The 26041-nt window shown below is 37.8% G+C and overlaps 2 protein-coding genes across 2 annotated transcripts in view; both read right to left on the bottom strand.

Moving 5' to 3' along the window:
• Positions 1-20152, bottom strand: part of LOC144959823 (uncharacterized) — a 60453-nt gene extending 40301 nt beyond the window's left edge. The window contains exon 1 of the mRNA XM_078892602.1: positions 19890-20152. Coding sequence (XP_078748728.1) covers positions 19890-19970 — 81 coding nt within the window. The 5' untranslated portion in view covers positions 19971-20152. The remainder of the gene's footprint in view (positions 1-19889) is intronic.
• Positions 9499-20426, bottom strand: LOC144959824 (zinc finger BED domain-containing protein 4-like). The gene is made up of 3 exons (XM_078892603.1): positions 20345-20426; positions 17807-18700; positions 9499-13113 (listed from the first exon to the last, which is right to left on the bottom strand). The coding sequence occupies exons 2-3, from the start codon at positions 18600-18602 to the stop codon at positions 11924-11926; spliced, it is 1986 nt and encodes a 661-aa protein (XP_078748729.1). The 5' UTR covers positions 18603-18700; positions 20345-20426; the 3' UTR covers positions 9499-11923.
• Between the last annotated feature and the right edge of the window lie 5615 nt (positions 20427-26041).

Here is a 26041-nt window from a genome sequence, read left to right as displayed (position 1 = left end):
ACAAAGACAAAAAACAAGCTGGAACAGATATAGGGGGATAGAGGACACAACTAGTAACCTCCCTGCCCACAATGGAAGGTAAAAAAAAAAAATCACCAAGAAACCAAATGTTTGTGCGGCTACGTGGTTTGACACTCGCTTTCAGATCGGAAGGTCCTGGGTTCGAGGCTCCCTCAGCGCATAGTTGAGTCCTTGGAAAAGACTCTTTACTCACATTCTCTCACCATACTCAGGTGTAAAATGAGTACCTGGACGTTAAAAGCGTTGTCTCTGTCCGAAAAAAAAAAATGCAATATAGCCTAACAGGGGCGTCATGTCTCATTCTACATGTTAAATGTTGCTGTTGGCTAAGGACTCCTTGTAAAGCACTTTGAGCACTTTAAGTGAATATTGCGCAATATTTGGTTCAATTTAAATGTATGCCGAGAACCATTCTCCCATCTATTTGGATTTTATGTGAAGAGTTACCGCTATAGGCTTATTATTGGCTGAAGAAGGGATTTTGTGCAGCTAAATGCGCTTTACAAGGGGTACGACGTAACCGGAAACATTTAACATGAGACACAACACGCTCTAAGGTGCTATAAGCACAGTATCAACTGAATGTGCTCAAAGTGATTTTCAAGAGGTACTAAGCCAACAGCAATATTTAACATAGGATTATACGATACCCATGAGGCGCTATTACAATTTTTTAAAACATATTTTACGCCTAAGTGTTTTGAGAGAATGAGAGAGAAAAAAGACCATTCCAAGGGCTCAATTTTGTGCTGTCCAGGACTTGAACTATGGACCTACCCCTACAAACCATTATATAATATGTATTTAAAACAAAAAAAAAGGTAAAAATAGGCATCTACAAGGAAAAACATGTTAAAACATGTTATCTCCCAAAACGATAATCATATTAATATTATACATATGCCTGTTTCCCTACCAGGCAAGGCTAGGACAGAACTAAGTAATCCCATTCCAACATAAAGACAGAAAGCAACTAGGAAAACATAAAGGGGAATGAATATAAGACACAGCAAGTGACCTCCTGTCCACTATGGGGGAGGTCAAAACACTCCACCCAGGCCACTAAGAGTACGAGGAACACACTCAACTTTTTACAAATCATATTAAAAATAAAAATCTAAGAGGACATAATAGAGAAATGATTTACAACTTTAAAAATATCTTCTCCCAATATTATAACTTATTTAACTTTTCTTCTCCCAGTCAAGGACCAGGATAAAACCAAATAATCTCATTCCAAGACCAAGATAGAAAGCAACTCGGAAAATAGATACAGGCGAGTGACCTCCTGCCCACTTTGGTAGATGGAGGGATGGATGAGACAAGGCTGTGGAACGGTGAATAGTCCAGATCCAGATTATATTCCCCTGCCCTCAAACCTTAACTCACTCAATCCTAGAGATTTTTTGGTACATTTCAAAATTGAAACAAAAAAATATTTAAAACGACAATGTGCATAGACCGTTTTATTCAACTGCCATTAACAATGTTGTAAAACTTAAAAACATTAGCTTTGATACTACACCTATAATTTGTCTCAGAAAAATGTAATAATAATAAGCATGGGGTAAAAGTAACCCCCGGGTATACTACAGATATAGTCGGTGTTAGGGTTGAATGAGTTAAGCGAATTCCAAATACCACTGCCATGGGGAAAGATACACAGAAAAAGGGAGATAGAATTAGAATGAACAGCAAAGCTGCATCTACTACCTATTCCCCAATCCCCCCCCCCCCCCCCCCCCCCTTTCCCCATTGATCCCAGTGAATCTCCACTTGGACTCAAACCCAAGACATTTCTATTTCAAGGCAAGTGTCTCATCACAAAGCCTTTGACGTGTATTCGCCATAGCATTTTAACAAATATCATCAACAACGACATGATAAGAAAAAGGTCCAACAAATACAAATTCGTGAATTGGAATTTCTTTATTTTACAAACATGTTTCAAAACAATATACATACAATTTACATTTACATTAGCATTGTCAATATACTTTACAAAGCAGAGCATAAAATCTGTGACACCATAAATTGTCATTTGATTCAAGATACAAAATAAAAACCTTTTACACGCACATGATAAACAAAAAATTATTTAAACTTTTAAAATGCCAGAGTTGATTATCTATACACTACAGTGAAGTCTGCTTAACCCTATTTCTTACACCCACTAAATATTCCTATTTCTGTCTTGTGGGGTGTATCACACCCCCTAACAATTACTGTTGAATCTATCGGTATATTCCGATTTCTGTCCATTGGGGTGTAACACACCCCCCTACATATAGATAAGCATTAATTGGAAACCCCCTATTTCAAACATTGGGGTGTAACACACCCCACCTCTTTTGTCACTGTTTTATTAGTATCTTCAACATTTGGTCCCCGAATATTAAGGTATTTAGTTACTTTTTTGTTGCCAATTTAAGTTCTCTGGCAACTTGTAAATTACAATTGACCACCATTTCCTTTTCCTGTGAATGGAAAGTTACACCTGTTGAACCGTTTGAAGCAAAGAATATATGTGTTTTTAATCCAGCAACATACCCACCTGGTAAGTAGAGTTCTTCTCTATAATTTCATTTCAACTATGTATTCCTTTATGTTTGAACAGCATACCTCTAAATAGTTTTGCTTTAGACTCGTTTCACAATCTCATATACTTATATCCTATTGATTAGCCTTTCTACTTCTACTTTCTAGTTACATGTTCTAAGGCAGCTAAACGTAATCACAGACTAGTAATGCAACTAAATGCAACACTTTAAATTGATATGTTTATAACTCCTAACCCTAAAAATGATAATTCATAGATAAACAGAGCAGGAAGAAATAATTCAATTGATACATTTCTTCACTTATTTGTTCTTACAGTTCTATTCTTTCTTTGATCATGGATGGGTAGAGATCAAATATTTTTGACACCTTCAGTACTGGAGACAGCTTTATTTACACGGATCTGCAGCCTGCTCAAGTTGATTCATCACCTACACACGGTAAGTTCCATTGCCATGTCCTTTTTAATTTCGTCATTGATTGTGTTTATGTGTGTATTATTGGATTAAATACGGTAACAACTTAATTTGTTATTGATCCGTAAAATTACTTGCTCTATATGGAAAACTTGAGACCACTTAAAATCAGGCACATGGCAGTAACACTATAGGAGCTATATTTATTGGTCTATGAAAACAAAGAGGCGCCTAGAGCAGGGCTTGAACCGGTGTCGTCCAGGCAAAAAGTGCAATGCCTCGACAGTCACATAACCTCACCTCCATTCGATCGTTGATGGTATTGTTTTAGTTTTAGCATTTACTTCATTTTTACAATATCACAGGTTTATAAATGTTATATATCCTATTTTTCGTACATAAATCTTATCTCACTTTGTATTCCCTGAACCCTAAAGCAGAACATAACCATTGTTATTAGACTGTAGTCTATTCTGGATGAAAAGTATTTATGCTTTAGTATATCATTTTTCACCATTTTATTGTCCACTCATTGGTGGTCTGATCAGGTTGAGGTAGACCAGCGTTCAATCCAACAGAAAGTTTAAACTGATTTTGCTCTTCTAAAGTTTAGAATTGCCATTACCTTGAGGAAAATAGCCCTTGAAGAAGAAGAGCATTAGTTAATTACTGGGGCTTGTCTCTCTGTCATGTTCTTTCTTCTAATTCTAATCATTTAAATTCATTTATCTATTTTTGCTTTCAGACTATTCCTATGCAGAGCAGTTAGACTGGATCCCTGACAATGATTTAACAAATGATGAAATGAATCCGAGAACATCAGATGAGAGCAGTGATGACGAAGATTTCCCTGCTGTATTGGCTGATTCAGATCCTGACTCAGAGCTGGAAGAAGAAAACCTTGAGGATCAAAATGTTCATGATCAGCTTCCATTGCCAGCAACAAGCAACATCATAGTCAGCACAAATGGTTCAGTGGTATGGAGCAAGGTCCCTACTCCTCAAGTGGGAAGAACACCGACTAGAAATGTGTACAGGCCTCCAACGTCACATGTCAGGAATCAGAAAACTGTGAACTCTGTCGTCTCTGCCTTCAGTTTGATATTCACAGAGGTCATCATTTACATGATAGTCAAGATGACAAATCTAGAGGGTATGAGGCGGAAAGGAACTCGATGGCAACCTGTGGACCTATTGGAAATGCGCGCCTTGATTGGTCTCTTTATTCATTTAGGGGCACGCAAGCTGAGTCTTTTGAGGGCATCTAAGATTTGGCATGGAGCATCGGCCGACCGTGTTGCAATGTGCACAATGAGCTTCAGGCGCTTCATTGAGTTATGTACAGTTTTGAGGTTTGACGACAAAGAGAAGAGATCAAGAAGACAAAGTAAGGATGTGTTTGCACCATTGAGGGATCTGTTCACAAAAGTCAATAACAACTTACAGAAATCTTACATACCATCTCAAAGCCTGACAGTCCATGAACAACTTGTGCCATGGAGGGGCCGATGTAAATTTGTGCAATACCTCCCCAGCAAACCTGACAAATACGGACTCAAGCTGTTTCTTATTTGCGATAGCAAGACTGCATACCCGTTGAGTGGAATACCGTATTTAGGCCGACATGGAGACAGAAAGACAAATTTAGGAAGGGAGATTTTAAAAGAACTGGCTACACCCTACTACAAGAGTGGTCGCAATGTGACTTGTGACAACTTTTTCACAGATCTCGAACTGGCACGGTACTTATCAAAAAGAAGCCTATCGCTTATAGGGACAGTACGGAAAAACAAGGCTTTTTTACCAAGGATTTTCCAAACAGGAAAGGATATTGGAAAATATGATAGTAGCTTCTAATGACAAGAAGCACGTCGTGGTTCTCACCACAATGCACCATGCAGCAGATGTGGACACCGACGATAGAAAGAAGAAACCGATAATAGTACAAGATTATAATAAGACAAAAGGGGGTGTCGATACATTCGACTACATGTGCCACAGTTACTCCTGTAAGCGAAAGACGAGGCAGTGGCCAATGGTCTTGTTCTACAATCTCCTCGACACAGCAATGGTAGCGTCCCGTGTGATCTACAAAGATGTATTCCCTGCTGATACCCAAACCCACACAGACAGAGGAAAGTTTAATGAGCTCTTGGCAAAGGACTTGCTCTTTGAGCACTTACAGAGGAGAATGTCACTGGCAAGGACGAATAGAAGAGTAAATCTTTCTTATGAAATCCTCAAGCTTGAAATGAAGTTGTGCTTGGAAGTCCATACAAGGCAATCAGGACAGAAGAGGAAAGCTAGCCAAGGGAGATGCACCATGTGTCCCAGGAAAAAGGACAGAAAAGTCAAGCAAGTCTGTTTGAAATGTGACGCCTTCATTTGCAACGATCACAGCTCACTCATTTGTTTGATTATGAGCCATTGATCATTTGCCCTGTGATGACATTGGTTGGATTTTGTTTCCATTTATCTGTTCTCATATTTGATTTCATTTTAATTAAATTCTTTTTCTCTACTCAGGTATTTGCCTTGTTTCTTGATTACGTGTTGCATACCTAAAGTTGTGTAGTATGCCTTGTCCAAAAGCATTAGCTCAGTTGATAACACACTGGACTTCAGTTGCATACGATGCCTGATTCAGTCCCCAAGGGTAGTCTTTTTTCAGCGAGTGAGAATCTTACGCTTATCAAATCATAATTGGAAAGTATCCTGCGTGAAACCATCATCCTATTCAAGGGGTATCAAGAAATTGTTCCTAATCCATACCATGCTACATGATCCAGAGTAAGCCCTATGCCTATAAGTATAAGTGTAAGCGTCCATGATCTTGAAGATCTTGAGTTGCATAGCTCTACTTGCTGAAATATGTAAAAATCAGTGTTGCTGTGAAAATAAAAAGTTGTTGATGGACTTACAACTAACAACTGACCAAATTGGACCTTGATTACACAAAGAAAGCGTCTCTTTCCTATTCTTCACGCCAGGATAGGCATATTGAAAATAAAATCACAGGATTGGAGACGAGTACATCAGCCCATGTGCTTCAATTTGGGATTTGAACCGGGCATAAAGTTGTAAAACATGGTCTGGTTGGTCACTGCTTTGGTTCACACAGTGATTATTTTGATCACAACATTGAAAACCTCCTGGGGTGTGACACACCCCAAAGGGAAAAATAGGAGGTTTCCGAGCTTTCTCTACTCATACATAAGGGGGTGTGATACACCCTAAAAGACATAAATCTCAAAATCCAGTGATGACCTTCCGGGGTGAGCAAACTATGCACGTGAGATAAAAAAAATTTGGACAGGTGATAGATGGGGTCAATTTAGGAAAAGTCATAAAATTTGAAGACTTTAGGACAAAAACTGTTGATTTTAGAGCGAAAAAATATGGGGTTGGGGTGTGATACACCCCAATGGTAGAAATAGGGTTAAGGTAAACTTTTTTGGTCCAGTATCAAACAAAAAAAGTTTATATTAAGCAAGGTTTATCCTAACCATTTTCATAAGCTTGTATTGATATAAAACCTAAAGAGTAGATTGAAGTTGTGTACACAGTGTAACCTCTGAAGAACAACCCCTGGATAGCGACATTGACCTCTGGTCCAGATTTTGTTTGGGATAATTATTATTAATAAGAAAAAACCCAAAACAGCGAAATACATTTTAGTAAAACCTCTGTTTAGCGACATCGACATATCAATAATCCGCAGTTCACACCAATGCTTGGCACCAAAAATCTAGCCAAAAAAGCAACCTAGTTTCCGACCAGCAATATCTCGTACTGGCTCGCTAGGGGAGGTGGGGAAAAGAAGGCCACTATGACAGAGATCAGTTTATTTTAACAGGACCAAAAACAGATTCATGATTATTTAAACCAGACTTTGTTTTTAAAGGTTTCACGGTGCTTGCAACACATTTAGGTCAAGTCATAACAGCGCCAGTAAAAAGGAAGAAATTGAGATAGTTATAGAATTACAATTAAAGTACCCAAGGTAAAGGGTGACAAAGAGGAATTTATTCACATAGGAAACAGATGTATACTTCAAGAGCACACTATCAGTGCACTTAGTTTGAGATCACCTAACTGTCTCATCCTGACACAAGCACAGGCCCCCACTAAGAGGAAAACACTCAATTGTTTACAAATCATTTATAATATGGAAACAAAACATAATACAGTGCATAACAGAGAGATGATTTACATGGAAAAAAACATCTCCCAAAACCAACTACACATTTGACTGTTTCCCTCCCAGCCAAGGTCAGGACAAAACCAAGTAATCTCATTTCAAGACAAAGACAGAAAGCATGTCGGAAAACAGATAAAGGAGGATAGAAGAGACATTAAATGCCTCCCTGCCCACTCACTATGGGAGGTCCGAACCCCACCCAGAAACTAGTCTTTGATTCCTTGGCTTATATTTATATAAAGAGAAAAAAATGGGACCAGATGAAAAGCTTTATTTTAAATGAGATTTTCTCATACGCGTATTTATCTTATTTGGACTCTACTGTATGAAAAAAACAATGATAAAACATATGCGACCTACTGCCTTGAAACAGTACAATCCCAGGGTGATATAGATGCCTAAAAAAAATGGAATAGTTGAAAATATTAGAATTGGGCTAAATTTTATGATTTATCTACAAGAATGGATATAATTTCTATAAAGTTACTTAGACTTTAACCCATTGCCCCTTGAATCGCCCATTGCCCGCTATTACTGTTTCTCATTTACTTCCTTTAACAGAGAGTATTAGTTTTCTGCATTAAATTCCTGGATGAATTCCCATTCATTGAATATAAATTTCATCTCAGAGTTATCCATGATCACAAATCTAGAATAGTTCAAACAAACTTAAATTTTTCTTGATCAAAATGGCTTTCAACTTTCTGACTTACTTCGTGACCAGCTTGATGATGACAATATTGATATAAATGATGGAGAATGTTATGAAAGTTTAATCTTTTCCCATCCTTTTTCATTGTATTTCATTGAAATAGCATGGGTAGTTAGTTATCTCATAAATAATTTGTTTAAACATGTAACACATAGTTTATGCGCCCCTTGGTGCTAGGAAATAAGGTAGGATTCTATGACACCATCCAAGGGGAAAAGGGTTAACTTCACATTTCTGGCCATCTTCAAATCATTTTAAGCTTCTGCAACAGCCTGACATAATATGTTTTGAGGTGATGGGACATATATGTATATATCCCCATGATCAAAATCCTATGACGACAACCGCGACTGTGGTCTCCAGTTTAGGCACATTATCCAATCAAAGAAAAAACAATTGTCCAACAAATCAACTGTCTGTGAAAACACCTAGTTTTCTAAAAAAAAAAATTTAAAAAAAAGGATTGTATTGGAGAAATGGGATAGACGTCTGATACTTCTTGTTCCAGTCCCAAAAGCTTAAAATATGATTTTAAAATGATGATCACAATGGCACACGTTATATGTTGAATGTACAAACACCACGCATATCGATTTCGTAAGACATGTGACAGACATTATTGTCAGCGTCATTGATGAAAATGGGACTGAACCAATGTGGCCCATATGTCATAAAACAATAACAGGCAAGTGATGAAAATAAAGGAAAAAGTGAGATAACAGACGCAGCAGATATAGATAGTATTAGTATGCGCTTGGCTAAGAAGCTCACAACATTGCCATCCCGAAGTATAATGGACCAACACACAAAACTCTGTGTAACCATGAAATTTTATAGACTGGATAACACAGTGAAGTTAGAATTACTCATAAACGTGGATGGCAAAAAACAATAACAAAGACCCAAGTGACGTCAACTTCATTCTATCTATACCTGACTTAGTTCTTGTATACTTGAAAATAAGGTCAATGCAAAGTCAGACTTAACTTGAATCAGAGATAAAATACTTTGCAATAGCATAGCTTCCTACTCAATGGGTATCAAGTGAAAACTCACTGCTATACCAAATTGAGAAACTGGAATCAACAGCACCATATTCGTGTCATTTTTAAACCATTAAAAAAAAAAAAAAAATTAATCAAAGTAACACCAAATGTCAATCCTACCATTTAAGAAGGGAGAGACAATTTTACAATAATTATACGTAGGTACCCTTTTCCATCTATACAATTGGAGTATCCAATTATGAAGATAAAAATGGAAGAGCTTGATATAAAATATATATATACACAGACCTATCTAAAAATTAAAAATATTAATAATATCAGGGCCCATAGATGCATCAATACTACACCGAAACATTTTTCACTAAAAATGAATTACATGAACATGTTTTCTCACTGCCAAAAATACTAAACTAAACTAAGCAAAAGTCTGACATTGACATGCAAACAGGAGATCTGAGGTTCACCAATATCCTCAAATTCAATAATATAAATGGCCAGTTTGTTTTGTTTTTAGCAATCTCCTTTAAACTTATAATCAATTTAACAACTTGCAATCAACCACAACTCATACTATTATTATATATATATATATAATAAAACTGAAATCATAATTTAATTTCTTTATAAATTCCACACATCTCTTCCGTCGCTTTAATTATTCTTACTTAAAGGATATTGCCAATAATTCTGCAACAATTTGAATGGTGAAATTACAAAGTGTGTGGTCTGAACATAAGTAAAACAAAACAACATAATGAATTGCCTATGTATTAGAATGTCAAAAAGGATAATTATAGGTGGACCCTAGAGTTTTGTTTCTTTCAAAGCGAAAATGTACGAACAACCTTTATACAGTAACAGTAATGCAGGAATGTCATCATACCATTCAGAATAACATTGATACATCTTGACACAGACACGTCCAACTCTAATTCTGCATCAGACAAATACATACAGTTGAACTAGAATTAATTACATCCAGAAAAATGAACACAAAAGATTATCTTTTTCCGTTTTCTCAACGTTCAAGAAACATGAGCAGCAGCATTCAAAGAGATCTTGGGAATGAGAACAAAAAAAAACACTCAGCACCACAAATCTCATTGTGAAAGGGAGGCGCGGGGGGGGGGGGGGGGGGGGGGGGGGGGGGGGGGGGGGGGGGGGGGGGGGGGGATATGATAGAAAGATAAAACTATTATCAATGGTGGAACATGCACCAGCTCGACATTATTTTATGTTTAAAAATTGCCCTAGGGATAAATGATGTGATTAATAAACACATTTCAAAGTTTTGAACAACAACTGTAAGCAGCAACCAATCCAGTTATGAAAGTCGCAACCATTCAGGTTACAAAGATTTGTGAACCTCAATAAAATTAACAATGTTAAAATAAAACGAAACATCATTATCTATACCGTGACATTGTTTGGAAGTAGCAACAAATAGGTATTATCATTGATAAGCCTGTACGCATGATGAGCTCTCCCCTTACCAGACATTTTCATTATCATTCCCGATAACTCATCCACAAAAATCAGTATTTTTTATCTCAAGATCTAAGAAGCAAATGATTATCATTATATTATACATACTATTTTTGTTCACATTTTTTAAAAATGTTCTACAGCTAAAAAATAATTTTTAATGAACAATCTGAAAAAAATAATCCAGTTCATACCTTAATGAATGTGACTATGTTGCTATCTATTGTCGGTGAAAAGTTTTAAGTTAAGCCGATGATAACCAAGGCTGGTGGAATGACAAGTCTTTACTGTATAGAACACTTCATCAAATATGTGATGAGTAAAGAATGAGGAAAGGAAAAAAAACAATGTTCATTAGATATGGACAGATACTGGTCAGATTCAGAAATACTGAAAAGTTTACTGGATTGGTTTTAAGGATTTAACACGCTAGCAACATTACTGGGTAATTTCAGCACCAGTGTAATAAAGGAAGATGATTGAAGAACAGTTGTAGATCTGAAGTTAAAAGCGCCAAAGACAGAGGAAGACAAAGGGGACAGTTTCAAATAGGCAACAAAAGATTCCACAAGCATTCCAAAATGTGCCTACTTTTAACATTACCTAAAAGTCCCATACAGACACTGGTACATACTCAAATATTTACAAATCCAAAACTCATAAACTATAAAAGTACATTTAACAGAGATGATATAAAGGGGGGGGGGGGGGAGAGGGGAATATCTCTAAAAAAAAAAATAAGGTTGCATTTGACTGCCTCCTTCCCAGCTGAGGATCCCTTACTGGACCAGGAAAAAACATCTTAATCCAGAACTAAGGCAGAGAGCAACATGGAAAGGGAAAACGACGGATAGAAGACACAGCAAGTGACCTCTCAGCCCACCATGAGAGGTCAGAAGGAAAGGAATAGTTATTATATAAACAATATTTACAAATCAACATAAAAATAATATCTTCCTCAACAAATCCACCACTATTGTAGCGTTCAACAAAATCAATGCCACATAAATGCACTGGAAATAAGGGAAAGACGTATCTCAATTTATCTTTTTTTAAACTGAACAAGCTGGAGAATCCCAAGTTATTTTATCATCCATCTCTTACAAAGGTGACTTGTCGCAGCTAACAAGCATGACGAAATAGCTCTGGTACAACTCAGAAATAATCTGCTAGAAATCTTACCCAAAAAAAATATGTTTAATTGGGGTATGAAAAAAAAGTAAAATTTAGCTAGAAAGAATAAATTACAATTTCCAAAAAATAATCAATATGACGTTATATCAAAAGAGCACTTAAATCTAATGTTGAAACAAGGCAGTTCAAAATATAATAAAATCATACGCAGTAGCAGGCGTAGGTTGTGTGAAATAAGCTGTTTACCGGATGTGAAAGCAAATGAGGAAAGGACAAGACTGATGAAATGATATTAAATCTTCCTGGAAATCTAATCAGTAAGAGTGTGAGAAATTTGATGTAAAACTAAATGTTAAAATAATTTTCAAAGCAAGGACTGGAACTAGAGCTAGAACAGTTTTCTATCATGACCAGGTTGCAAGTTGGAATTGAGGAATATCATGCTATGCAAATTGTTAGGCTTAACCTTGTCTCGCCTCTGGTGGATGAACTCTGATCTTCTGGTGAAAAGTAATGAAGAATTGACAGACGTTGCTGGAATACACAAGTATTTTTGGGCCAAAACTTTGAGCTGTGGGAATTGAACCTGATTCAATCTCCACCATTGAAGGGGATTGGAGTTGCGTGGAATATTTGCCTCTTTGAAGTAACGCCTGCATTCGTTGTCAGCTTCAGAAGACGTTGTTTTCTGAGCACCTGCTTCGGATACTTTTTTGTCAAACATATTCCAGAAATTGCTTGCGTCATTACTGTTGTTGGACTCTCCGTTGCCTTCTGCATCCAGAGGAGCAGCTGTGGATATGATTTCTGACATAAGTCTTTGTTGCACCGTCTCCAGAGCAGTTGAGTCTGTGAAAGCATGACGTTTGAATCGAGGATCCAGCAGGGTGGACACGGCTAGTGGGTAGTTTGTTTCCAAGTTGGCAAACTGTTCTTGCATTTGGAGAAGGAGGGCACTTTTCAAGGCTGACTGAGGTCCTGGGGTGTCAATGCCGGAGGCAGCAATCACTTGTTGCAAAAGAGTGGCTATAGGAATGACCTTTGACATGGAGGCATAAGGTTCTGTGCAGAGTTCTCTGGTCGCAGCTTCGAACGGACGAAGGACATCAAGTACAAGTCTGATAAGCTCTACCTCGTCATCACACAAACACATGTGATCTTTTCCAAGGAAACAAAGTACAGTGTTGACCGCTTCAAACTGCTCTACCATCCTCTCCATCATGTAAAAGGTAGAATTCCAGCGCGTCTCAACTTCCTGCTTTAATTTATGTACTGGCAGGTTGTGTTGTTGCTGAACAGCGGCTAATGTGTCAGATGCTTTGACACTCTTCTCAAAGTAGGTTACTGCTTCACTCGTCTTTTTTTGAATGCGAGCAATTTCTGCCACAGACTTGAGAGAAGTGAGAATAACATTGTTGAGCATCTGGCCAAAACAAGAGAGGTGTTCCCATCCAATGCTGAGAGCGGCTGTGCTGATGACATTGTCCTTGATCTCTGGATCTGTGACAAGAGTAATGATCCTCTCACTGATGCCCCATTCATCTGTAATCCTCTTCAGGTTCATTGCAACAGCATCACCTTGAGAAGGAAAGAGTGAAACTTTATCATTAAAACATCTTAATTTAGAAAATTTATTTTAAGTTAAAAATGCAAAAATCGACAATAAAAACATACTTCTTGTTCTTAATACAGTTTTTTTTAAACCTGCAATATGCAATAAACCAAAATAAAAATCTGCTAACTTGGGAAATAACGGGTAATGAATGAAAATATATATCAGGAATGTCCAGGATAAAATTCAGGGATTTGGTAGGTCTGGAAATGGTATCAGGTCATGATTCTATGGTTTACAAAATTGCATTCAATATCCATCACCTATTCTTTACTGTCGCATCACCCAATGTCTTGTCCATTCTTTGCTAACTGATATTTCCAATGCTGTACATATAATCCATAATATCACCATACCCGAGGTTCCTCTGAGATGACTGCCAAGGCAATTTATTCTTTAGAATAATTTTGGTAGTGAGAAATTCAAACTATTCATCTCTTTAATCATCGTCATGTCTAAATCCTTCCTACACAGAACAATGCATCAGTGATTGGCGAGAAAAGATCAAATCCGAACATTAAAACTACTCTTGCAAAGATAGTACTTGTATTGTAGTAATCCTGCAGAGCCAGATTTTATCCAGGTTTCTATAGCTTGAATCAGTCAGAAACAATTGCCTGCTACTCTTTTGATAGGACGCTAGTCTATTGCAAAGTACTTCCCACCAGATCTAACAGACCCAGCTACCAAATCACTGTTGAGTGGACTGAGGTGGAGGAGGGATTAGAGAAAAATCTTAACTTCGCCAGGATCGAGTGAAGCGAATACTCTAACAAACTGAGCTATGGGGACCCCATACTCTTGCAATGTCTGTAATGGAAATTGCATGTGTTATAAAGGACTCCGTTTGAAGTGAGAGAATGTCCAAAGGAAAGCAGCATGAACAGTAGGTGGAAGTTAAGTTCAATAAACACTTTAATGCACATACTTTGCAGTTAAAGAGACATGAAGCCAGAGCCACAACCCTTTTCAAAATTTCTAGAAATGCATTGGACATAGATTTGACTGTTGCTCAAACAAAAACCAAAATAGTTAAAGAACAAGGGGTCACTTCTGAAAAGTTTCAAACACCAAACAATGGAATCGTCAACTATATTGTTTTACTATCCATAATTCGATAACATAAATAAAATTGCCAAAATGAATGACAGAAACACCAGATCTAGAAAATTGCAAGAACACTGTGACCGATTTGAGATCAATCTATGTCAGGATGGACGGAAAGTTGTTTGAAATCATTCGAAAATTGAAACCCTACTTATTCAGACTTGAAAAATTTATATGTTCATCCATGCATCAATAAAACTTTACCAAACTCCAGGGTTGCCAATTCAGGGGGCAAAAATTTACTAAACTGTTATAAGTCAACACATTGACCGACCCCTATCTGAAAACCGGACTCCAGTAAAAAAGACATTGTGTATTAACTTTTCAACAAGTGACATGACATTATAGTTAAGTAAGGCCAAGTGTGATTTTGCTTTAATTGGCCCGTATCCTTGTCCTTTTTGGATAGAGGTTCCCCGTTATCTAATTTGCTCATCTTCTGTAAACTTTTTACTTCCGCTTGCCTGCGGGTGATTGAAAAATGTACGGATGTTTGTTTTAACTTACTGAATTCTGTAAATATACAGAGAATCGACAACCCTGAAATTCTAGTAATTTTTACAATATATTCAATTATTTCAACCCTGACAAAATATTAAATACTATTTCAAGGTGGTGGATCACATTTTATTACTTTCGCAAATATGATAGAGGCAATTTGCTGGGAGAAATAAGAGATGTTCCAAAGGATGCCTTTCCTGGACTACATCCACAACAACAACAACAACAACAAAAAAAAGCGAACCCCCCCCCCCCCCCCCCCCCAATAAATGGTTTAAAATAATAATAAACTACGGTTAAAACAATATCATCACATAATGTTATAATATATAAACAATAATAAACAACAATTAAGATTATTTACTGACTGCTACTTAAATCAAGCTACTGCTACTACCATTAGTCATTATTTGACAATCTAAACCTAAACAACAATTAAGATTATTTACTGACTGCTACTTAAATCAAGCTACTGCTACTACCATTAGTCATTATTTGATAATCTAAACCCGCTTACTGCTCAATTTCGTTTTTGCATCGCTCATTTTGCATATTATATTATTCATAGGTGGGAAAAACAAGTCATGATTCCAGAGAGAAAAGTGGATCCAAACTTTCTAGTAAGGAGACATGCACCAATGGAGAAAATTCTAAAAATATAACTCAAGAGTAGTCTTAGTCCTAGGCCAAATTCTGCTCGTTTAAACAGTTATCATTCTTTTTCTATAGTTTGTGTGGTAGAAGTGATGATGCTGTGGCAAAAAAGAGGAAGTAATGACGATAATGGTGATGTGGTGGTGTAGAAGTGAGTGATTTGGTGGTGGCATTGATGATGTTTTGTTTGTTTTTAAGGGTGTTATGCCACTTGCAACACATTAAGGTAATATTGGCGCAAGTAAAAAGGAAGAAAATGGAACTGTAAACAATTCAATTAAGGCACCCAAGAAAAGGTAAGACACAGGGGAATTGGTTCAAATAGGAAACAGATATAGATTCCAAGAGCACAGTATCAAAGTACTTAGTTTGAGATCACCTAAGAGTAAAAATCTCATCCAGACACAAGCACAGGTACCCACAGGAACATATTCAAAAGTTTACAAATTATTTATAACATGTAAACAAAACATAATACAGTGCTTAACAGAGGGATGATTTACAAGGAAAAAAATATCATCTCCCAATACTAACTATACATTTAACTGTTTCCCTCTCAGCCAGGGTGTCCGGCCATTCCAAGACAAAGACAGAAAGCAAGTTGGAAAACAGCTATAGAAAAGGATAGAACACACAGTAAGTACCCCCGGGAGGTCAGGAACCCCACCCATGTGGTATTAATGATAATTGTATTCGTGGTGATAATGATGATGACGATGCGAAGGTATTCTTGTAGTAGTGATGATGGTGATGTGGTGGTTGTTGTAGTTGTAAGCTGTGGTAATGATGGTGTGGTGGTTTTTGCTGTGGCCGTAGGGATTATGGAAATGGGATGATGATGATGATAGTGACAGTGGCAATATAAATCAAGGACGATGGTAGTGACAGTGGCAATATAAATTGATGATGATGGTAGTGACAGTGGCAATATAAATTGAGGACGATGGTAGTGGCAGCATAAAGCAATGATGATGGTGGTAGTGACAGTGGCAATATAATAATCATGTAGTGGCCATGGAAATAATAATGGTGGTGATTGCAATTTTAATTTGACTTAGAACTTCTGCTTGTAATGTTGATGATGATAATGGTGGTGGTGGTGATACGATGTATGTGGTGGTGATGATAGAATATAATAACAGCCAACCTTTGATGAAAAAAAAGTGGGATCAACCAAAAAAATAAAGGAGTTAATGAAAGATATAGGGGAAAGCCTAAAGCTACACCACCACCCACCCCCTAGTCCAAAAAAACTGAAACTCTTTAACAAATCCAACTGCATGAAAAATGATTATTTCAATGCAGATCCAATTAATTGCTTTTTGTTATTTTAATATAATGAGACAATCATCGACTAAGTTATGGTAAGCAACATTATCCAGTTGCAAGGTAGACAGGGAAGGGAAAATGTATTTTGAATAAAAAGATTAAGTAAATAAAATAACACCCCCACCCACTAAAAAAAAATAATAAAAGAAATGAATAAAGAAAAGGAACAAAAGTTAATTCCCAAAAAAATTATCTCCCTTTGATGATTTATGTGCGAGTTTATGCAGCCTACTACTATGAAAAATTCGTAGTTCTACCATTTGTTGGCTTCAATTGCAGAGCTGTATAAAGACATTAAATTCAGTAAAACTTGTTGAAAATAAAGTATTGGTGCCACAGCACATAAAGTTAGCAATTTGAAGCATTATCTAACCTTGTAACGAGAGATTGGTATGTTATAAAGTAAAGCAGTAAGTTATGGTGCCTACTATATATTCCACCCTAAAAACTACGAATTTTTACAATAACAAGTAGACAGGTCTAGTTTATGTCAAATAATTATTGGGTCAACAAGTTTATAAACTTCATAAATTAAAATCATAAATGAGTTCTGTAAGAAGTTTGAAATGCACACCTACAAAAACAAAAATGGCATTTTTGCGCATAATCTAACGTAAAAAAAAAAGCACTGCTCACAGTATTGCAATGAATGTGAGGGATAAACAGGGCTGCCACCCTATAGTTTTATAAAATAGCCCTTCAGTCATCCCACTCTCTGCAGTTTAGAAAATTTTGGTGACAAAAAGTGAAAAAGGAGGTAAATTTTGAACGACTGCCTTTAAGCCCCATTTTTATTGCATTTCTGGAGAGTGGGATACTGCACCTTAATTATTTGGTCCACCACACATAAACAGTGTTTTTGATTCGGGTAAATGACTTATTTTTAAAGGAGGAAATTTCTCAGATCCGTGGAAAACCATCAGAACTGACTATAAAATTAATAATCTCATTCTGGCTGGCAAATCAGATATAATTCGATTCAATTTTAAGCTGGATACCCTTTGACTTTGAATTCCCACCAATATAAAAATGGATTTTAATGGTTGTAAAAAATAAATATCTACTCACTTGTATTTTCTTCTGTGATGTCAAAACTCTCAAGGGAGACACTGACCATTTCCCATGAGTCCTTGACAAAGTGGGCAGTCAATGTAAGGTATTGCTGTGTCTCTCTGTAGACCCAAGCCTCCAAAGTCAAGGCAAAATAGGATGCAATGACCACTTCCAGCTTAATCTTGTTCTTTGTTTCCTCAGCCAGTTCTGGCAACATGGTCTTGGAGATGGATCTTTTAGAGGGAAGTTCATATCTGCTATCCAAAACTCGAACAAAGTGTCTGAATCCTGGAGATTCCACAGTGGAGAGAGGTATGAGTTCTGAGGCTATCATATTGACTAGGGATCTGTTCAAGCTTTGGCGAACTTTCTCCATTGCGTAGCTTTTGCGACCAGTGGAGGAATGTGAGCTTGGAGTTAAATTGGGTACAAAATTAGTTGCCATGCTAGCTGATGGCGAGGCATCCGTTTCTGATTTGACAATGGCCTGGGTATAAGATTTTGGCCGGCGTCCACGAATTCCTGGCCGTGTGGCAAGTTTGCCAATTTTGGATTTCATTTCTAAGTATAGATCCATTTCAGCGTCCTTCTGAGCTTCTGCTTCTTTGTATGTAGCAGGATGCTTCACACGCAAGTGTTTGAACAAGTTGGATGTGTTATTAGCATGATGACATAATGAATTGCAAATTTTGCATCTTGCCCGCTGGTGTTCATTGGGCATCTTTTCAAAGTAGTACCACACGACACTTCGTGGTCGCTTAGGACCACTAGATTTGTCCTTTGAGACAGGAGATTTTCCACCTGCCGACATCTTGTCTCAATGTTCTTTTTCTTTTTTATCAGATGTCTGAAGTTATTAATAATATTTGAAAATTATCAGTCTGAGTCAAGTTCGATTGCCAGTATTTCCTGGATTTCATAAGAGGTCAAAATTAACACAAAGAATTAACAATTCAAATCCAATTTTATCAAACATAGAGGAAGAATGTCTTGATTCAAAAACACATTTTTTACATAAAACTAGGAATAGGAACCTACTAAAAAACTTTTTATTATCATATCAGAATTAAAGTAAACGAAATGCATAATTTTTCTTAATTATTGCAGTTATGATTCTGATATAAAAAAATTTTCTCCGGGCATGTCTTGTACTTGTAACGACCAGGATTCGTTTATTTGGGGGGGGGGGGGGGGGGGGGGGGGAAAAGATATTATCTAGATCGCTCTAGAACATGCTTCCTACCGGTCCTCATAGAAATGGCAGAATGCTGAAACTGAAATACTCATCGCCGAATTCTCGCAAACGGGTAACCAAAATATCTCAAGAATGGAAACCTGAAACTATTCGGAGAAATAGAATTCAAGTTTATTTCGGAGGGGGCAGCGTGGCTCAGCGATACGGTCTATGCTTCGTACCCGAGTTCGATCACCCGCCACTGGGCTGTGTGGCCTTGAACAAGTCACCTCGCCCTAGCTCAATTTGCGGTGCTGCACTGGATTATTCCAATCTTCCCCTGGGATAGACCCTAGAGAGAAATTTCCTCTATGGGATTAGTAATGGGAATTTTATTATTTTATTTTATTGTTATGAGAAATAGTCACTTCGTTAATTATTCGCATTCTCCAATCAAAAGTTAACAATGCGAACCAAAATCATATTTTCCTAATTATACTTATAACGTATTCTTAAAAAATATCCGCATGTGGAATACACTGTCACTGAGTAACACTACACCAGGAAATTAAATAAGGGCAGAAGAGTTTGTTTTTCTTTTCAATTTCAAGTTTATTGAGATTGAGAGTGAGCTGAAACAGGACAACCGTCGTCTAACTCTGTCTCAGTACTGTGTTTTTAAATTTAACTCGTATTTTATTGGTTCCTATTTTATTTACTATCGGCTATCTTCAAGTTCAAGACATGAACTTGAACTTGATGAACATGCCATTTAATTCTACCCCAACCGCTGTGCTGTGATTATCTTGGCTAAACGCGGTTGCTATTTCAACCTAAATATTCACTGTATCTTCTCAGTTTCCCACTCTTCTGTTTTAGTTTGGTTGATTGATTATTCTCAATTTATATTATAACCCAACTTACTTGAGATGCAATTGGAGCAACGGCTCTTTCAATCGTCCGGCATTTCACGAGCTTTGATATCAAACCTAATGACACATCCATGACATCGGATGGGATGGGAAGGTGGTTATAAACATACAAACATTTTTATGACAATATCATTGACATGTCACGACGGATTCCTATTTCAGGAAGATAACTAAAACGAAACAAGGACATTCCATCAATAAGATAAAAAAATCTACTTTCAATTCCAACATTGTAAACAACGTCGTATCGAATACAATTTGATAATCTGACCAAAGTGGGCACAAAAAAGAACCGAAGACTGATCGATTACCATTATAACCCCTAGAAATTAAGCGATACCCCAGTTATTGATCGAAAATATTGATTAGACATTCTTCCGCTATGTTTATACTATTCTAAGAAACAACAAAAAGCACTGAATGTCTTGAAATAAACTTTTTCCTCACAAGTAAACGAAGAAATTTTCAACTCTGCGAATTCCCTTGCTAACCAATATGGCGCAGGCATCGATGATTCGATGACTTCTCTGACGTCACAAAACAACAGATGGCGGATGAATATAGACAAGATTAGACCTATTTTTCTTGTATTTATTGAGTCAATCATTTAGATTGAGCAATATTATAACTATAAAAAGCAATCTTTATTACACTTGTAAAATCTGTACATTATTCATCTTCAGAAAAGACAATCTTTTTAACATTTTAAATCATCGAAAAGATACTTCGATACCTGGAGCCCAAATTTGTTTCGTATCGTATCGCGCTCTGATTGGCTCAAAGTATCGCGCTTTTAACGTTTAAGCTTTTTGCGTGGTAAACATCCCCATTTACTTTTAGTCTTTAGTACATTGCGCGCCATACAATTGTGTTCTACCAGGGCAGGCAGCAGGACAATTAAAATGATTTTTTTTTTTAATTAATTGAATCAGCAGCAAACTGACACTCTAGTTTGAAAAGTTCGAAGTCAATGAGTCCCATGTCCTTAACAACGATTTTCTCCTCCACATTGCCCTAACTCTTACCGGTCCTGAAGAGAAGCTATAACGCCATAGAGAGACAAAAAGACATCGCATTGGAATTAACAAAAATCGTAATAGTAGTAGTTGTCGCAGTAGCAAATAAGCATCTTAATAGATCAGTGTCCGAAAGTTGTTTTTTGTTTATTTTTTGGTTCATGAGAGAACCGCATAAAGCAGTTACAACACAATCAAAGAGTTTACTCTCTCTCTCTCTCTCTCTCTCTCTCTCTCTCTCTCTCTCTCTCTCTCTCTCTCTCTCTCTCTCTCTCTCTCTCTCTCTCTCTCTCTCCCTCTCTCTTTTTTTTTTTTTTTTTCGTTTTTGTTTAGTTTTGTTGTAAAAAGGTCTATCATTTCATTTCGCGAAGAAAATTACTGGGAAGTTACTAGGTGCGCATATATAATAGGTGTGATCAAAAGAAGGTGTACGCATTGGCGGTGAGTAAAATTCTAGCGGGATGGGGCTAAATCATGACATAACTATAACATGACTCTTTTAGTACGCCATGGGCTAAATGCGAGCCGAGCCCCAAACAGCTAGAGATCTAGGGGAGCGCTGTAAGCTCCCCCACCGGGGTCTGGGAGTAGCCCCAGAAGTATGACACTTTAAAAAGTTGAGCTTTTATATAGCGCAATATCCACTTAATGTGCTCAAAGCGCTTTACAAGAGGTCCCTGGCCAACAGCAACATTTAACAGTTAGGATGGGACATGACGCCTGTTACGCGAAGTTACAATTATTTTTTTTTCTGACAGAGACAACGCTGTAAACGACCAGGTACTCATTTTACACCTGAGTACGGTCCTTTCCAAGGACTCAACTATGCGCCGAGCGACGCTCGAACCCAGGACCTTCCGATCCGAAAGCGAGTGTCATACCACTAGACCACATAGCCGCACTCCTCTGCTTGTTGAAAAAAAAATAATACCAAAACAATGTTAATCCTCACTTGTTTGTAAAGAAAGTGAACTCAGCTGCTCTTCATTGATACAAAGTACTCTATTACGTTTTCGTTAGCGTTTATTTTGACTAATTTCCTCTTTATGTATTTTGACAACATGGCGAGAGCGTTAGTTTTGACTCGCCAATTGAATTGGTTAAATATTATGTTTTTATGCGTTTCAGAGTATTGAAAGAACGCTCTGGTTCAGCTGACGAAACGGATTGAATGCACTACTTTCATTTCTCGATAAAAGAATGGAATAAATCATTTTCCATTACATATTTATATAAGGAGGACACACTGGTTATATTTTCAACGCGAAATGATTTGTTTTTATAAACATTTTTGTTAAAAAAGAGCCTGCACACAATTGTTTTTTTTTAATACACAGTACTAAATACACTCACCCATATCAGGAGAATTTCAAAGGGGAAATAGGAATTGTCGCATACGAAATCCAATCTATTTTGTAGAGTATATATATATATATATATATATATATATATATATATATATATATATATATATATATATATATATATATATATATATAACAGCTATGAAAGGACTCAACTATGCACCGGTCAGAGAGGAGCTCGAACCCAGGACCATCCGATCCGAAGGCGAGTGTTATACCACTAGACAACACAGCCGCACATATAATTATTGGAGACTTTCTACTACCAATAACCATTTTGTTTTTCAATCCAGTTGACATGAAACGAGCTTGCGTATCATATTAAATGAATTTAATGTAAAAAGTGGTATGTATCCTAATTGCGGTCTTGTGATGTGCCACTCATTTTCGGATCGGAAGGTCCTGGGTCGGCGCATAGTTTTGTCCATTGAAAGAGACCGTTATATCTGTTGGGGCGTAATCATGAGTCCTTAATCTAACCTTTGGCCTTCGGATTTGCCCAAATTTAACCGTTCATGGGTCAAAAGATTCGTCTCGATCTGTTTTAATTTCCACAATACAGTAGTTTAATAATTTTTGTTGATACTAATTCGTCCCTTCATACATAACTTATATTATTTGTATTGCTTTGCTTAATCATGAAGATGTATACAGCTGGACATCGGGATGTTGCGCTGTATTTCTAGGATGATGTAGATGCTTTCCCTGCCATCCGCGTTGGGGACTATAATTAGCCAGTAAGAGATGGAAGTCGGTTTGGACGAATTCAATCCCTCATGGGGGCGGGGACCTACACTCCTCTAAGCTTGGTGAGAAGTTGCCAGGCTTTGATACCAGTAAGAGGAGACATTGGGTGGCTGCGAATCGGCTTCGGTCGAGGAGCTGCCTAACGACAAGTGCGTTACATCGGTGGGGTCTTACTACCTGTCCAATATGTCCCCGCTGTGGACAAGAACCCGAGACGGCAGAGCATCTAGTCGAAAGGTGTGTAGTGACGATGCTACCCGGCGGGTTCGCGACGGTGCACGAATGCGGATCGGACTTTGCTGATTGGGTCGATCGTCATAACATAGTAGTGTGAACCATAAGAGACTGCTGCCAGTAAGAGGAGACACTGGGTGGTAGCGAATCGACTTCGGTCGAGGACAAGTCGTTCATCAGTGGAAGCTCTCCACCTGTCCAACATGTACCCGATGTGAGTTAGAACCATGACGTAACTATAGTCGGCCATGGTTAGAACCCAAAACCACAGAGAATCTAGTTGAACGGTGTGTTGTGACGAAGCTTCCGGACGGGTTCACGACGGTGCACAGATGTGGTAGGGACTTTGCTGATTGGGTCGATCCTCGTAACGTAATAGTGTGTGCACCATAAGAAGCTGCTGTCAAATTGATGATCATAGTAGTGTGGAGCCCGGGATGGCCGAGGTCATTCGTGCACGGGGTTGGATCGCCATTAGCCACATATAAGAGTATGCCGATGCCGTCGCGCATTTACCATCCACGGTTTCTTCCCTTGAACTAAGAGCACTGTAACTTTATATCGCGTTGTTAACATTCGAGAGAGAGAGAGAGAGAGAGAGAGAGAGAGAGAGAGAGAGAGAGAGAGAGAGAGAGAGAGAGAGGGGGGACACACAGTGAGAGAGAGAGAGAGAGAGAGAGAGAGAGAGAGAGAGAGAAAGAAAGAAAGAGAGAGAGAGAGAGAGAGAGAGAGAGAGAGAGAGAGGGGGGGGGAGAGAGGTTAGTTTTTATCGTGTATTCATTGGAAGGAGGATGGGGTCTTTTGAGACAATAAACAATGTGGATGAACCCAAAGAAAAAGGGGAGGAGAGTTTAATAGCTGACAATTGTCCACAATGGGTTGTGATAACTAGTGACATGTCCTACATAGCTTGAGGTTGCAGCTCAAACATAAAGATTCAATCATATGATTTCATGTAAGTCATTACAAATCAAGCCCCACCCTCTCCTCTTCAAGCTGTCATCTGACTCAAAATGGAAACAATGCATCAAATGATTTGACTAGTCCCATTTTTAAAATTGCAATCTCATTGGTCAATATGTTTCCCATTGATGGACTTTGACTTCTTTTGAAACGAAGGGCTTTCTTATACTATCCCTACCTATTCTTTGCTCCACCCCCTCCCTCCTTTTCCCCTTTCTTTATCTACCAGTCTCGCTCACTCTTTGTCTCCCTCGTGGTTCTTTCACACATACTAACACATACAAACACACACACACACACACACACACACACACATATTTATATCTTTATTCTATTTAGCTCCTGCCCTCTACAATGCACATACAAGCAGTCTCTCTCTCTCTCTCTCTCTCTCTCTCTCTCTCTCTCTCTCTCTCTCTCTCTCCCCCCCCCCCCCCCCCCCCCGTTTCGAGACGGAGGGTCACATAAATATTAATATTAATAATAATAGTAATAATAATAATAATAATAATAATAATAATAATAATAATAATAATAATAATAATAATAATAATAATAATAATAATAACAAGAACAATAACAATAATAGTAATAATAACAACAGCAACAACAACAACAACAATAATAATAATAATAATAATAATAATAATAATAATAATAATAGATAGATAGATAGATAGATAGATAGATAGATAGATAGATAGATAGATAGATAGATAGATAGATATTGAATCGTGTTGGATATAAATATGGTACGAAAAGTGCTCGACATGTAGCAATGGACACACAACAAACCAAACTCATGTAACACACAGTCCTGACGATGGCTAAAAAGCCCTGAAACATCGATGTTGACTGACTCCAACATTGTGGTAGATAGATAGATAGATAGATAGATAGATAGATAGATAGATAGATAGATAGATAGATAGATAGATAGATAGATAGATAGATAGATAGATAGATAGAGATATGATGGTACGTAAATGGAGGATAAGTCTTGATAAGTCTTTGTCCAGTTTTCCCATTTGATGTCAAATGGATCAATCTCTTTCACGCATTCAATTTTTTCTTTGTAGCGTTTTTTCGATGAAGTGTCCATTGCGTTGAAAAGATTGGTCGCCAATCAAGGGACTAAACCGTGTAAATGTCAAAAATTAACGCCCTTAGTCTTTACCGCATACTCTCTATAGGCGGGATGGTCTCATGACGGTCAACCAGAGTTATTCCTTTGCCCCCAATATGCCTCGACCCCCCCCCCCCCCAACCCACCAACGACAAGGTAGGAGATCCACTAGGGAGTGCTGGACCGCCGCCTTACCCATTGGGTGCATCTCGAAAGGGTTGCCCGGAAAATAGAGAAACGCAACAGTCTTCTGAGGAAGCTGGCGGGATCAACTTGGGGTGCTGCTCAAGCGCTCCTAAGGGCGTCCGTCTTGGCACTATGCTATTCCACCGCGGAGTACTGCGCTCCAGTGTGGGGTAGAAGCAAGAACGTTGAGAACAGTGGCGTGGGGCCATTGGATCGAATGGTGCCAGGCACCGTACCAATCTTTTAAAAATCATTAACAGCATAATTTAATTAAAAATAAAATTGAGAAATTTTAACTCCACTGTCTTTCGCCAACTCGCCAACAACATACTGCCTTTTTAGTCTCCACTCTATTCAAGCTTCCGAATCACGCACTGCGCCGACTCGTGTGTTGGTGACATATGACTGCGCGAAGTAGTGACTAAATCAAACACCGTGGTGCAAAGCAATCCAAGCTCCAGTTAATGCTCTATCCATTAGTATCGCTACAGTTGATTGAGCGAGAAAC

Source organism: Berghia stephanieae, chromosome 14 (genome assembly GCF_034508935.2).
Source record: "Berghia stephanieae isolate SIO BIC M18660-M18661 chromosome 14, UCSD_Bste_1.3, whole genome shotgun sequence".
NCBI lineage: Eukaryota > Metazoa > Mollusca > Gastropoda > Nudibranchia > Aeolidiidae > Berghia > Berghia stephanieae.
Note: the sequence above shows the minus strand (reverse complement) of the source record. Positions and strands in the feature narration are given on the sequence as shown.

What these genes read in the sequence shown, in the direction of transcription:
- LOC144959824 (XM_078892603.1), bottom strand. Translation starts at nt 18,602, where the DNA reads ATGTCGGCAGGTGGAAAATCTCCTGTCTCAAAGGACAAATCTAGTGGT. An exon ending in CATCACAGAAGAAAATACAA is followed by an intron (nt 13,114 to 17,806) that starts GTGAGTAGATAT and finishes TTCCTTCTCAAG; the next exon opens with GTGATGCTGTTGCAATGAAC.